A 15,753-nucleotide genomic window follows, 5' to 3' on the forward strand; every position below is an offset into this window, starting at 1 on the left:
CTTGGGATGAAGTGCAAAGTACCAGAACCATTTCAGAATTTGACAGTTTGTCCTACAAACATTACTGTGAGTTGATATTTGATGTAACAACCTTGTTGTTCAAATACTCACATGTGTGTGCATGCATGGTACTTTTAGTCACTTCTGATAACATGATATTGATATTTCATCAGAATCGCCTTATTGAATTATTGCTTTCTCTGAAGGCCCCTCTACTTCTGCCATCCCCTCTAATGAAACTTGGATGAAAAACATTCTGACTTGAAATTTTTACGATACTGATGATTGTTACAGTTTGTAATGCTTATGCAAATGTGTGCAGGTTTGGTGTAAATAAATATTCAGAACAGCAATTTGATGTTTTTTTTTTTTTTAAGCTGAAAAACTGGGACTGGATAGTGTAGTGGTATGATTGCCACCTTTCATGTGGGAGTCCCCTGCATGAAAGGTACGGTCTCCAGTAGGGGTCCTTAGGCAAGACCCCCTTACCCTATCTGCCTACCTGTAAGTCGCTTTGGATAAAAGCATCTGCTAAATGCATAAACATAAACATAAACAAACTGAAAAGTACAAGAATTGATGAAAAAAAAGGTACACGTATGAGTCCTGGGGGAAGCTTTTACATAGCCAGCAAGTATCAAAATTCATGTGCCTTGTTGAACTTCACAAAAGTTTATGTGAATAATTTATGCCTAGTCTTCTTGTATTACGGTTCTCAGCCTGTGTTTTGAAGGGTCAGCCATCATTCCATGTTTAGTGTCACCAAGGAAGAAATGGTCGACAGTTGCACCCTGAGCAAAAACATGATTGATATGTGCACCCTGAACCTGACACTTCTCAGTGTCAAGTTCAGTCTCAAAAGACATTAAAAATACCTGTGGTTCATTTGGAGTCTTATTTTACAGGCATAATTAGTTTTCATCACAAACATCCAAAGCAATTTTCAAACTTTTTGGATAGTCTTTCCAAATTTCATCTATGCTAAATTCATTTTTGCATTTGAAATCCAAAGCAAAAAAAGATTTTTAAACTTTAGAAAAAGACAATGATTCAAAAACTAATAACTTAATTGACACTTACCTCTTGTTAAATGCTGGGATGAATTTCAGCCAGCCTACATATGCAATTAAGCCAATACTAAAGCAGCTCAGGTGAGCCCTCGAATCAGCCGAAAGCATCTGTCTGCAATCCTAAAACTGTAATTCCAGTTTTGAGGGTGGGATTAGAGAGCCTCACTGCAGCATTTCCTTAGGTGTCCCCTTTTTAAGAACCTAAAGCACTTTAGGGCTAGGGAGCATGTCAGTAAACCTATCCCCAAGTGCTGCAGTAAAAAAGCACTGGGTTAAGTTGCTCTGAGTGTCTTTGAAAGTCTTTATGGCCTCTTAAAACGAAGAGCCCACACTCAAGAATCAGCTGGAACCTGGCTGGCAACGGACAGCAGAGCACAGCAGTTCACTTGAAAAATAGTAAGTACATTTAAGAAGTACTGCGCAATATTTGTACTTCATAGCATGGGTTTGGATTATCATTATATCATTCTATAACTTTAAATCTCTATGCGCCACAAGTTTGGCAGTACTCTGCATGTTTCTACAACTTAACAGTGTTTCATGGTCGTAAATCAGAATACATGTTAACATGCAATTCAATCAATCATTTAATTCGAGTATCTCCAATAAGGAAGAACCAATAAAATCCAACTATATTAATGTTGTTTGCATTTGTTTTGGGGAAATCTTAATCTTCAGTCCGATTATAGAATACCCAAGCATAAAATTAGCTGTATAGCAACACAGAGGGTGTTACTAATGTCATGTTGTTGAAAAAAGTAGTTGAAACAAAACAATTTAAAAAAAGCCCTTCACATTCACCAATTTATGTGCTCTAATTGAAAAATACACTGTACACTTCCCTTCAGAGAGTCACGCCATTCTTGCAAAACTAGAAATTAATGTACAGTATTTCATTGCACAAAAAAGTAAAAGTGCATGCTCGGTTATTAGTGGGAGCTCAGAAATTTAAGACAGAGACCTGGCATTCATAAATCAGCTCACTCCCAACACCCTTGGCAAAGCTATTTTCTCTCAGACAAATTTAGCTTGGCAGGAACTCACCACGTGTACTGTAAAAAACTGTAAAACATGCAGGTACTTCATTAACTGACAGAACTCTGCTTGATTTATCTTAATTAGATTGAACAGAAATATGTTAAGTAGCTATTAAGTATAATTAAGGACCAAAAAGTGCCAATCATTAGACTAATGACATCCTAAAATATGAAAAGTAAACAAAGACTGTTTATCTAACGAAAGCATCAAGCTGTTTTTAATCACCTGAGAAGTTTTATTTATTTACGATATTAATCCATTTAGTATTCTATCCTCCGAATTAATTAGATACTTTAATTAGCTAGTAGCACACTTTTGTCTGGATATATTTCTCATCAGGACAACAGCTTGTTGCTTTAATGCCATGCATGCGTTTTAGTTTCACAGATTATGATTATGTGAATGAACATTGATAAATAGCAATACAAGAAGTAATTGTGTAGAAAAGCCAATTATTTTTCCTATTTGCTGTACTGTCTTTGAAAAATTGATTTGTAAGCAAGAATGATGAGCTGAATAAATAAGTGAAGTAATATTTGGTCACGAAAGACCTGTTGATTCCTGGAAGGGGTTTTAGGTTATATTTCACACAATAAGTGTGTTAAAAAGCTGACTGCAGATGCAACTCTGATCATATCAGTTTGTGTCATGATGTCTTCTTGTCTTTATAGCTTGGAGTTCTTTGAGGAAGTGAGGACGATTTTCAAATAAACAACACCAACAGTCAAATAACTAACTTCATAATTTACTTCCAGGAAAGTGTATACAGATTAAATGATAAACCCATAGATTGATAGAGCATTATTCTTCTATAAGACCAACTTCTCAAAACAAACAAATAGTTCAAATTTTTTAGTCAATTTTTGTAATCGGTGTGACAAAAATAACTTTAATGTCGCTCTAAGGATTCACATTTCCTGGAAATCTTTCCCGTCTGCCTTAAACCTTGAGTTTCAACAACAATAGCCGATACCCAGCGCAGATTCACACCATCTGAAATACATAAATTACTTGTAAGACAGGCAGGAAATCTCTTGGTCACCTCTTGGAAAACCTTCATCATAAGACTCTTTGATCAAATGATATGTTTAGACTGATAAGGAAACAAATAACTCATCATGTCAGCTAATCCAGAAATTAAAGTGAAGACAAATTGAAAGTGTATTCAAGGAAACTTTTCACTGAAATATCAAGAGTTTTTAAAGCATTGCAATATTTTTGCATGAACAGACAAGCTGGTGTCAAGATGGTTAAAATTCCCAAAGCAAAGGATGAGCAGCCAACTGCTCCCGGGCAGGGTAAGTCACGACACACACACTCACACACACACGCACACACACATATACATATATCCAGCAAATCTATGTTACAGACCAGTTTCAATAAATGAGCAAAACTAAGTTGAAGGTATGCACTTTTAATTTGAATAAGTTAAACTGCATCAGAGCTATTTTGTTTATTGATATTGACATATTTGTTTATCCCCAAATTCTTAATGAATTTCTATAACAACTTGCATTTCATTGAATGACAGTGAAAATTAAAAAGCGGTCCAGGGTTCCTGGAGTTATGATCACTCAGTATGTGGAGGAACTGCCTGATGGCATGACCACCCCTGATTTCACCCGGAAACCCATCTCTCTTACATTACAAGAAGGTAATGTAATCCCTTTTTTAATCATAATTCAACTCAGTATGATACTGACTTAAAAATAGCTAAGCTTTATATTCTTGTTGCCACTTCTGTAGGAAAACAGGTCATCTTCAGAGCAATAGTAACTGGTAACCCAAAACCAGACGTGACCTGGGTGAGAAATGATGGTGAAATAGATGACGAGAGGTACAAAGTGGTATTCGAATCAAGTTCTGGCGAACACCAACTACAGGTTCAAATCAGAGACAATCTAATAACAACTAAATATGAAATAAAATCTACATACGACTGACCGATACATTGTGGTTTTGATTGATAGATACCTGTTGTATGTTCGGATCAAGCTGACACCTACAAGTGTTTTGCCAGAAATGAGTATGGAAAAGCAGTAGTAACTGCAACTCTGAATGTGATTGAAGGTGAGATACTTGCATTTATTCCACCAGACACTAACTCAAGAATTATTAAAAGCCTAATCAAATGTAACTTCACTCTATTTTCTTCTGTCAGTTGGCTTTAAAAAGAGCAAAGCTATGCAACAATCAAGAACAGGTACAAACTCTACATTTATTCAAGAAAAATTAACTGATAATCATTTAATAAACTGAGGTAACGATGCCGCTGCTCATGTTTTAGCTATCCGGGAGTTATCTGAAGATTTCAAAATGAAATTAAAAAGCACGTAAGTGGACAAATTATTTACCAAAAAAATTGTCTTTACAATTTCTGTTTTGACATCCATCCGTTGATCCAACAATCTTCCATTATCCATTTATTCATTGTATACATTTCATTTTGTCTATCCATGATTTACTAGCCATGTTTGATAATATTCGTTTCCTTTTTGGAGGGCGGATCTTGAGCCAAAAGAAGAGAAAAAGCTTGAAATCGATGAAAAATTTTGGGAACTCCTGTTGAGTGCAGACAAGAAAGAATACGAGAACATCTGTGCACAATATGGAATTACTGATTTCCGTTGGATGCTGAAAAAACTAAATGAGAAGAAGATGGAGAGGGAGTACGCACAAGAGAAAGTTTGTTTCAGCTTTATGTGCTTTATATAAAAGTCCCTCACACAGATTAACATTTCAAATTTACAAAGAAAATATACACATGATGTACAATTCCAGTATTTTGTCCCCATTTCCATCTAAAACAGGTTGTTGAAAAACTCAGTAACCTAAAGCCTATTGAACTGAAACCTAATGGTGGTGCAGAGTTCGAACTTGAGATGTCACTCAAGGACCCTACAAGCAAAATCTTTCTTTTCAAGGTGAGATGTTTTACCTTAAAACAAATTAGTCTCCAAATTAATTGCATGAAAGCAGCAAAAGTGATGTATTCTTGTAACCTTCATATCGACTTTAATGGCAACTTATGTTTGAACAGGATGGAGTAATGATTCCTTTTGAAGCTGACACAGAAATAAAACACGGATTGAAGCAAGTGGGAAGGAAGTTTATGTTTAGCATAAATGGTGTTAATCCTGAGGATGCAGGACTGTACCAAGTGGAAGTTGATGGAGTTAAGATCTTTTCAACTGAATTAAAAAGTAAGATGATACATAGCACTGGTTAACTTGTACCCAATCCCATTCAGTTGACAAGTTGTAAGACTAGTCCCATATGACTTTCTCAGTGAAGGGAAACATTATATTGCATGTTTAATCGTAATTTCATGCTTTTTCCAGTTCCTGTTGCAGAGTTCTTGGTTAAGATTCAGGACGTGACAGCAGAGGAAAGAGAAGATGCCGTGTTTCAGTGCTTGCTCTCACATCCAATGACAAAGATCAGCTGGATGGGAAAGAATGCCCCACTGGAGCAAGGAGACAAATATGATATTACTGTATCAGAGGACATGCTGATTCACACTTTGGTGGTGAAGGACTGCATGCCACTCGACAAAGGAATTTATGCAGCTACAGCTGGACTTAAATCCTGCAATGCTTGGCTTATAGTGGAAGGTACAGCTTTATTACTTTAAACAGTGTTTACACAATTTAAAACAAGTTTATTATAGGTAATAATCCTTTTTTTTAACTTGAATCATTTGTATGCAAGTGTAAATTATTTAGACACAAAAATCACTGAATTTGGTCTGACACTGAGTGAGAAACATCTTTTTTTTTTTATTTGGAAAGAACAAGCTCAAATTATTATCAGCACCTGACACATTATGAAGGAAGAGACCTTTTTGTTCAAGTTTCACTTCTTCATTCATCAGTTGCATCATCCCTTTCAGTGCCTGTGTAATCTTTAAATTTCCAATCATTGAAATATTTAGATGAGGCATTTGAATTTGATGCCCTTCACTGCTTGTTTGAGCCTGTATACAGAGCAAAGAGAAGTCAGAACACCAGTCGGAGGATGACCCTTAGATTATTTCACTCACTTGATTTAGCTTTTTTTAAACTGCATTCATCTACAGGAAACAATCCTGTATTACTATTTCTACCCTTTTTTGTTTAACTTGCCACAACGTCAGCATGTCAGAGTCACTAAAAGGTATTCTGGATGCTTTGCAATGAGTATCACAACATTTCACTGCCACAGATCAGAAAAGTGCAAACACAAGCCAATATTTTCTGTACTCCAACTCTTCCATAAAAACCTCTATTTATTCCAAACCTCATTTACACTATCGTTCCTTCAACAACTACCTCCTACAAGATTTCCCCGCATGACTTCTCCTTGATTTAGACTTCAGTAGAAACCCTTTCCATAAAATAATCAGATTTTTGTAATAAACAATACAACAAATAGATACATTTCTACATTTGCATTGATTATTGCTTCTTGGCTGTCAGTGAAATTGTTCCAATCTAATATGGGTTTGTTTGCAAGTATTTTTGTGGCCTCTTAATCTTTTATATGTAAAGACAAGTGAAAATATGGTCCAAATACAGGAATACTTGAATTTAAATTTAAATATGAAAAAGTCTATAGACCAGTTAACATTTTCCTGCCACTGTCTTCTTTATTAGCTGACAAAGATCCAAATTCAAAGGGAAAAAAGAAAGCCCGCAAGACAACTCGAGCAGGTGGTGGTGGAGATGAACTTCTGAAGATTGCTCAGGAGCAACAGGCTAAGTTACAAAAAGAAAGAGATGAGCTGATTGCAAAGGCAAAGGCAAAAGCGGAGGAGGAGGCAGCAGCAGCAGCAGCTGCAGCAGCTGCTGCAGCTGAAAAAGCTGAAGCTGAAGATGGTGGAAAAGTAGCCCCAGAAGCCAAAACCAAACCAAAGAAAAAGGCTAAAGTTAAGGCGTCCAAAGTAGAAGTGGCAGGAGATGCAGATAAAACAGAGTCTTCAGCTGTAGATGAGCAAGGGGAAGAGGAAGATGAAGAAGATGATATAGATACGGAAGTCAAAGAAGTGTCTGAACCAGGAGAATCTGCACCAGCAAAAGAAGAAAAGTCTGATGCTGAAGAAGATGAGCCCACTCAAGAGAAAAGGAAGAGAGAGAGAGCAGGCCCACTTGTTCCTGATACTGTTATTGGTAAGATGCATCAGAACACAAAGATTTCCTTCTGAATAATGCTGTACACACTGAATACTCACAAGGCTGTATTTCCTTAAGACCCAGGGGTTTACTTCACCGGTGGGCTCTCAGACGTTACTGCAATTATTGGTACTGATGCAGAGCTGGTCTGCAAGCTTAGCAGTGAGGACTGTGATGCAGTTTGGTACAAAGATGGAAAAGAGGTGGAAAACATGACTTTAGTATTACAATTTCACCTTTTACTCTCTGAGATTTATTTACATTTGGCTGCATGCATTTTAGATCACAGCCACAGATGATGTCTGTATCATCAAAGATGGGTTTAATCGCCAACTCATAATCAAAAACTGCAAAGAAGATGACACTGGCAAGTACAGATGTGAAGCTGACGGGCGTAAAACCGAAGCGGTTTTAAATGTTGAAGGTAATGTAATGAGATTTGATTCAAGGTTGCCAACTCAAGCAAAGCAAACAATCAGCCAAGTTTACAAAAGTGCTGGACAATATTCTCATTATCTCAGTTTAAAAGTATTCTTTTATCATTTACTCCCCTAATAGATCCCCCAAGAATCAACCTTGAAGACCTTGACGAGTTCAAGAAACCCATTAGGATCAAAACTGGAAAAGATGCAGCATTCAAGCTTTCATTTGTTGGCCGTGAACCCATGAAAATCCAGTGGTACAATGACGGTGAAGAGCTGGTGGAGGATACAAATATCAAGATTGAGAAGTCGTCCACACACACACGCCTGCTTTTAACCAAGTGCCAACGTAGAATAAGTGGAGAAATCAAGATTAAGATTAAAAATGAATGTGGAACAACTGAGGCCATCACAGAACTTGTTATACTAGGTAAAGCTTGTCCAAAGCATTTTCAAGACTGCACGTTTTAATCTAAACATTTTATTCAGTGTATTAAATGAAATGACAAAAAAAGAGGCTAAACACAGTCTTTTGTTTTTTGCTTTTACCACAGATAAACCAACAGTACCTCTTGGACCTGCAGATATCATTGAAAGTTCAGCCTCTTGCATTGAGTTCAAGTGGAGGCCTCCCAAAGACAACGGAGGTTCACCTATCACCGACTACATACTGGAGCGTCAGCAAATTGGGCGCAACAGCTGGAAGAAGCTGGGTAAGATTGGCCCAGAGCCTAAATATCGGGATATTGATGTGGATCATGGCAGAAAATACTGCTACCACATCAGGGCTGAAACTGATCAAGGTGTCAGTGACATGATGGAGACTGACGACATCCAGGCAGGCACAAAGGGTGAGTCCTCTCAGAGGTCCAAAATACAGCATTGAGAAAGACTTTATTTGCGACAGTATTTTATATGTGGTCTTTCTTTTAGCATACCCTGGAGCTCCATCTACACCAAAAATTGTTAGCGCTTTCAAAGACTGTATCAATCTCGCTTGGACTCCACCTGCCAATACTGGAGGGACAAATATTCTGGGATACAACATGGAAAAACGCAAGAAAGGCAGTAATCTGTGGGGCATGATCAACCCGCCTGATGAGCCCATTAAAGGTTTAGCCATTCTACCTTTGCCACATTTAAGAAATATGTTTAATGTTTGAACACAGGAGACATTGTCAAGTGACATGTGTTATCATGCCAACAGGGAAAGAGTATGCAGTGAAGGATGTTGTTGAAGGTATTGAGTATGAGTTCAGAGTTTCAGCTATAAACATGTCTGGTGCTGGAGAGCCAAGTACACCTTCCGAATTTGTGATCGCAAGAGATCCGAAAAGTGAGTATTAAGTTGATAAAGTTGTATTATTAATATTCGATGTTCATACATTGATGTATAACCGCTACATTGTTCACATTCTTAGAACCTCCTGGTAAAGTTAATGACCTGAAGGTGACAGACTCTACATATACCACTTTGTCACTGGGCTGGACCAAACCCATAGAGGAGGAAGGGGTCCAAGATGAGGCCAAAGGTTACTTTGTGGAGCTTAGACCAGCAGAAAGCCCTGAATGGGGTCGTTGTAACTCCAGTCCCATCATTATGAACTCCTTTACTATTGTGGGTCTAAAGTCTATGGCCATGTACTGGGTCAGAGTTGTAGCCACCAATGAGGGAGGAAATGGTGAACCTCAAGAGTTAGACAACTACATCATTGCAATGCCTCCTCCAGGTGAGTCAGTGGAAGTTATGCACTTCTTCATTTCATAACTCTTTTCTGATTATCCCTGACTGGAACTCTTCTTTCATCATCACAGTGAGACCTCAATTCACCGACAAAAAAATGAAGAACTTTGTGGTAGTGAAAGCTGGGAACTCTACCCGCATCAACATCAACTTTAAGGTTCAGTACAGCATAGTGTTAACAAAAAACAAAAAAACCTGAAAGATTGGGTACTCGTACTGAAAATGAGTGAAAAAGCAGCCAACGTTCAGTGAAATACATAACCTGATCTACTGATCAACTATTGCTCAAGACAATATAAAGAAATGAGGGGTGGCTCAACACTTGGATAGTAGTCTACATGCCTGAAAGTTTAGACAACATAACTTCCAATTATAATGTTTCATTACTAACCTGAGGAAAAGCTGACATTAGTTGTCTCTTCCTGTCAGTATATGTTGCACGTTGCAGTGTTTGAATGTTTTCAAGAGAAATGCATTCACGGTTTATCATCTGACTTTGGGAAAACCTTTCAACCAGCATCTCCGGCACTGGAACCGAACTAAAGCACTGAAATTAGTTTTCCCATTCAGTTAAATACTGATTGAGCCACGTTAGCACTGATTTTCACACCCACCCTAATGCATAAAGATCAGACAATTTTACGTTGCTTGACAAAATAACTGTGCATAAACTAATATCTTAACTTTGTATGTCCACTGTTGACAGGCCTCTCCAGTACCAGAAATTACATGGCTAAAGGACGGCTTGCCCGTGAGCAAACCTGTGACAGTGAGCAACACAGACACATCATCACAGTTAATGATCCCCTCATCAGAGCGCCATGACACCGGGGTCTACACCATAATTGTCAAGAACCTTGTTGGTCAGGAGACCTCCAGTGCTGAGATAAGAGTGACAGGTACATTGATTAAATGAAAGAGTTGAGATTTATGATGATGTAAAATGATTAACTCCCTTTTTTGGAAATTTTAAAGACTTTTCATGATTAGTCAACTGACAGATCCTTGAGCATTTGAAGCAATTTCAGTAATCTAGCTATGCTTTAAAGTCAAGTAGAAATCTGTAAGTACTCCACATATAGTCAACATTCATGTAAACAACACACTGATAATGTTTTTCCTACCTGTCGTCTGTAGACGATCCCAAACCTCCAGGCCCTGTGGAACTGGACGAGAATGTGCCAGGAACAGTGACAGTCTCATGGTCTCCATCTCCAGACGAGAAGAAAGATGACAGGCTGCACTACATGGTCACCAAGCGGGATTCGGTTAAACGCACATGGCACACGGTGGCTGACCATCTCTTCAATAACAAGTACACTGCAGCAAACATCATGCCAGGAAGGCAGTATAAGTTTCGGATCTATGCCAAAAACGACATGGGTATGTCTGAAGCCGCTGAGTCACCAACCTGGGAAGTGAACAAGAAGAAAGGTAAGTTTCAGAGACAGTGATTCAAATTAACACTTGTAGCCCCAAAGCATTTTAAAAAGATATCAGCCTAGACTCAGATACATATGTATAGTGTTGCTTGATGTCAGAGAATTGGAGGACCAGTTAAACAAACTGGACAGAACATTATACTTATTTATCTATTGAGGAGAATTATCCCATCTTACACATATACGTCAGTTGCTCAAGTATGAGAACCTGTGCCTTCAATATATATATATGACTCTGATATGCAGCAAGTACTAAAAATGTAACTACTAATTCCCCTGTAAAGAGAAACTTCAACTCAAGTTTCCTTAAACAAACTGCTATTTTGAGGTGCTTTCACAACATTTTTGTTGGATTACTGTCAGAGCTGTAACTTTCCGTTTTGCTCCATAACCTACTTAGTCTTGAGATTCAGTTTACACACAGATTTCCTGACGTTTTCCTTTAAATTTCTCCAGTATTATCCCAGACTTTGTTATGAAGGAATACACGGTTTTCCTTGTTCCAAACACAGAATTACCTCATTTTAACAGAAAAGTTCTGTTTGGGTCTAGTTTGTCCACGACATATATTCCAATAAATCAGACTGTGTTCTGTTTTTTTTTAGTATAGGCCAGTGAAAATTTACCATTAGAAAATACCTTTAGTTGCTTAGCAATCCCCACAGCTTTTTAAAAAAGCAATATAGGAATAAGCACTGGCTCAGTGAGTTTTTACACATGTAAATAGATCAGGTAATTAATTGCTGCAAATTAGCTTTATGTTTGTCTTTCAGTATATTCATTTAAATCAATTTAAAATTATACTACATATCCTGAACTGACTGAGTTATTTAACAGAGCAGTAAACTGAATTTAGCCTTCAAATGGATATCCATTGTTATGTCTCACAACCCCTCTTCTTGTATTCTTTCAGAGAAATTTTCTTTGAAGTTTCCCGACTCTAAGAGCTGCAGTTTTGAGACGCCTCCTACATTCTCTGTTCCGTTAAAGATGCACAAAAGTCCAGAGAGCTACGAATGCTACATGAGTTGTGCTGTGACAGGAAACCCTAGACCCCATGTTACCTGGTACAAAAATAACATCAGCCTCAACACCAACACTAACTACTTCATCACCAACACATGTGGGGTCTGCTCCATGTTGATACTCAAGGTTGGGCCCAAGGACAGTGGGGATTACACTGTTGTTGCAGAAAGCCCTCTGGGAAGAGTGGAGTGTTCAACAAAACTTATTGTTAAAGGTAAATCTAAAAAATGTTCACCGTTCTGTACATAAATTCTGCTAGTGTAAAAATGAGTTTTAACATTTCTCTTGTCTTCTTCCCTCAGAGTAGCATGATGCAGTGGACCCGAATCCACAAGGTGTCAGTTCCATTGAAATAAATGGGGTTGTATTTGCCACTAGGAAACTTGTTGTCATATGTGTTCATTTATTTTGTGTGTGAATTATTGTAATGTCTTTGAACAAAGTGTGATGGAAAAAATCTATTCTGAAAAATAGAAATAAAGAAAATGCTGCTGACAGTTTGAAAAGTTTGAAAGCATTTGTAACGATGGGATATATTTAAATTCAAGGACGTTTTTCCAACAGGCACAACATTTAATTTGTTTAGTGGATCCAAAGAACAGCGTTACTAGTTTTTTTTTTTTACTTTTAATAATATACAAACCCTCAAAAGCATTTATTCAGTGAACAACTGAAGTTCTATGAAGCAACTGCTTTGGTCATTTTCTGAATATAGTAAAGCTTTTAGCTGCTTTTTCTTCAGTTACTGAGCAGGGTAGAGCTGACTGCTCCCTATGCCATGGAAAATCTACACCTAACACGCCTATAAGTCTAAACTTTGACACTTCAGTGGTTTTATTAATATCAGGATTAGAATAGAAATGTTTTTGCAAATAAAGTCATTTACAAAATAATATTACTTAATATACTGTATATATTATACAGATAAGTGTTTGTAAATTCCATATAAGATGGTCATAATCAAATTATTGAAAGGATTTAAATGCTGGCCTAATGTTGCAAGTTACAAGTTATTAGAAAACACTTTAACTCAACTTTATAATGGAGATTATTATTGTTTTTAATTGTAAATACGGTCATTGTTGTGATTATTCACATTACCATCATTATTATTATCATTACTATACAAGAAGCGATGAGAAGCAAAAAGAAATTGTGATAAACATCTGTTCACAACCATTTTTTGATATGAAGGTAGCAAGAGAGGACTGTCTGACTTAAGTGGACAGAGTTCCATCAGGGCGCCAATGGAAAAGGCCCAATCTCCCTATGTGACAAACTGGCCTTGGAGCAGTTAGCAGGGTCCTATCTGTTGGGGTCGGCGCATACCAGGTCAGCAAGTCTGAGATGTATTTAGGATCAAAGCCATTTACACATTTAAAAGTAATCAATACAATTTTAAAATCTGTATGACATAATTGTAACATCATCTTAAGCCAGAGAAAAAAAAAGATTATGTTTGACTTGACATCAAAACTAAGGTGAGAATCAAAGCTTGCTGAAAACCTCAGACTTAACATCAGTGGACCTGAGGAAATTTGGGGCCATCCAGAAATTTATGTCAATAAGGTAAACTATGAGATTAGCAGGCTTCTGGATTTTATCAGCACGAACAGCTGAGTGTTATCAGCATAAAATAGTAATACACATTAAGGTCTTGAATTAGACCAAGTAGTAGCATATAAATAGAGAACAGAAAGGAGCCAAAGACTGAGCCCTGTATTATGCCACAAGTCAGCTAAGCCATTGAGGAGGTAAAGTTTTTCAGAGTGACAGAAAAGGTTCAATTAGAGACACGTCAGCATATAAAACTAAGAGTTGTGTCATTAATTCCAACCCCAGATCCTAAAAGAATCAAGAGAATGTTGTGATCTACAGTGTCCAATGCGTTACATAATGTGTCTCCTCTATCTACACTCAGGTTAGGTCATTGGTCACCTTACAAGTTATGTCTCTGTACAACAAAGTGCTCTAAAACCAAACTAAAAACATTTAAAACCATTGTTATCTTTCATGAATTATACAAGCTATGCCAGTGTTTCTCAATTCTGGTCCTCATGACCCACTGCCCTGCATGTTTTCAATGTTTCCCGCCTCCCGCCTGCTAACACAACCCTTAATTCTAAATCTTTGCATCCAAGTCAACAATACACTGAAAACACCTCCTGTAGCTCTTGGTGCATGAGAATACTATTAAATCCCCTATAAATCTATAAAAATCCACTAAATAAATAAATATATAAATCAAAGCTCTTCCAAAACTTTAGTACATACATCAAGACCCAAAGCTTTTATTCTAATATATCCTTTTTAGCTTCTTGTCCAGTGATGTCACAAGTTTTGCTACATTTATATGTAGACATACATGGTGGTCTGTTCACTAGAGTCATATTCAGGTCACCACAGTGGTAATGCGAGTCATTCATTGTGTCTTTGCTTTGTAAATCCATGAGCACTGCTCCTGCTTTGCCAACTGCCACATGGCTTCAAATTTCTCTTATAATGTGAACATGTGTTTGCATGCTTTCACATCAGAGTGAAGGTCGGTCATGGAAAGTCATAAACGATGACATTTCATGTGCATGACCAAGTGCTACCTTTCAAGCAACTAGGCATCTTCCTGTGTGAGGCCCCAGGACACATTTTACAATCAGCAGCCACACAGTATCCTGTTATTATTGACCCAGCTCTTTAGCCAAAGTTTAGTGTAACAGGCTTTGACATTTATAAGTCTGTGACCACATGCCAATTGTATTTAACAATTTAATGCAGCAAAGTAACAAGAAAAAACAAATTTAAGTAAGGGTTTAATATCCTCTGCTTTTATTTCCTCTACTTGAACAAACAAAATCCCAAAATAATGATGTTGCAGAATTGCAGCAGAATGTCCAATGAAAGTTGAGCTAAAAACAGTTCACATAGTTATAGTTGGTGTAATGTTGGCTTGTTTTGTCACAGAATTCAAAGCTTCTGTCTGCACTGACCTCTGACAAAATGTCGTTAAGAACATGGAGCTTCTCATACCATCTTCCCATGCCTGAGAGCACCCGTAGCTCCTGTGCCATACAACTGTTTTTATTACACGGCTTTAAATATCCCCACACAATCGTGCTCAAACTGAGTATCACTCTGTTATTACTCATTACAAGGACACAATGGGTGGCTGGTGGTTAAAAAAAGAAAACCCAGTCTTCACGAGGCATTTGAAGGTAAATGCCTTCAAAGTTGGTTGGCTGCTTGCATTGAAGAAGACACAAGATACAATAGATATAATCTCAACATAAGAGTAAATTTTTCCATCTTTGAACGTGTTTAAACTTTTCCCAGTTATCTACTGTAGGTGGGTTGGGATGTAATCATTTGTATGAAATAACTTTTTTGTTGTTGTCCCAGCTAGAATCAATATCTGCAAAAGACAGTTACTTCCTGGGAACTCTTCCAGCTGACCATCCATAAAGAGATGTACTTGTTAATGTACCATCTACCTTAACTACAACTGTATGTAATACTTTCAAATACTATCTAATAATTTCAGTTATTTCAATACTTACAGCTTTAAACAAACCTACTGGTGTAAAATTTAAAGTAAATCTGTAAAACTCACAGATTTGTATGGAGATATTCTATACATGTCAACCGAAAGGTTGCTTAATACACGTAAAACAAAAAAAAAAAAAAAACAACTGACACTTCAGTTGCACCAAATCATGAAGCTGTAAAAACGATTTTCAGCGATTTTTTTAAGGATTTTTAGGGCTCTTCTTCTAAATCCAGGGCCTTGAACACTATAATGTTACAAATAGGCCTACTTTCAAGCATTAGCCTTGGAAGACCCAATTATACTACCTTGCTGCATCT

The 15,753-nt window shown here is 37.3% G+C and overlaps 1 protein-coding gene across 1 annotated transcript; it reads left to right on the top strand.

The window, feature by feature from the left end:
• The first annotated feature begins 3,354 nt into the window (after positions 1-3,354).
• igfn1.3 (immunoglobulin like and fibronectin type III domain containing 1, tandem duplicate 3) lies at positions 3,355-12,202 on the top strand. The gene is made up of 23 exons (XM_072382675.1): positions 3,355-3,406; positions 3,643-3,765; positions 3,858-3,994; positions 4,082-4,181; positions 4,273-4,314; positions 4,399-4,444; positions 4,613-4,796; positions 4,922-5,035; positions 5,152-5,314; positions 5,453-5,725; positions 6,746-7,258; positions 7,340-7,464; positions 7,544-7,685; positions 7,820-8,113; positions 8,238-8,534; positions 8,617-8,796; positions 8,891-9,019; positions 9,105-9,413; positions 9,499-9,584; positions 10,134-10,326; positions 10,565-10,861; positions 11,783-12,109; positions 12,198-12,202. The coding sequence occupies exons 1-23, from the start codon at positions 3,355-3,357 to the stop codon at positions 12,200-12,202; spliced, it is 4,131 nt and encodes a 1,376-aa protein (XP_072238776.1).
• Positions 12,203-15,753: the final 3,551 nt, after the last annotated feature.

Source organism: Leuresthes tenuis, unplaced genomic scaffold (assembly GCF_036924035.1).
Source record: "Leuresthes tenuis unplaced genomic scaffold, fLeuTen1.0.hap1 SCAF_3, whole genome shotgun sequence".
Taxonomy (NCBI): Eukaryota; Metazoa; Chordata; class Actinopteri; order Atheriniformes; family Atherinopsidae; genus Leuresthes; species Leuresthes tenuis.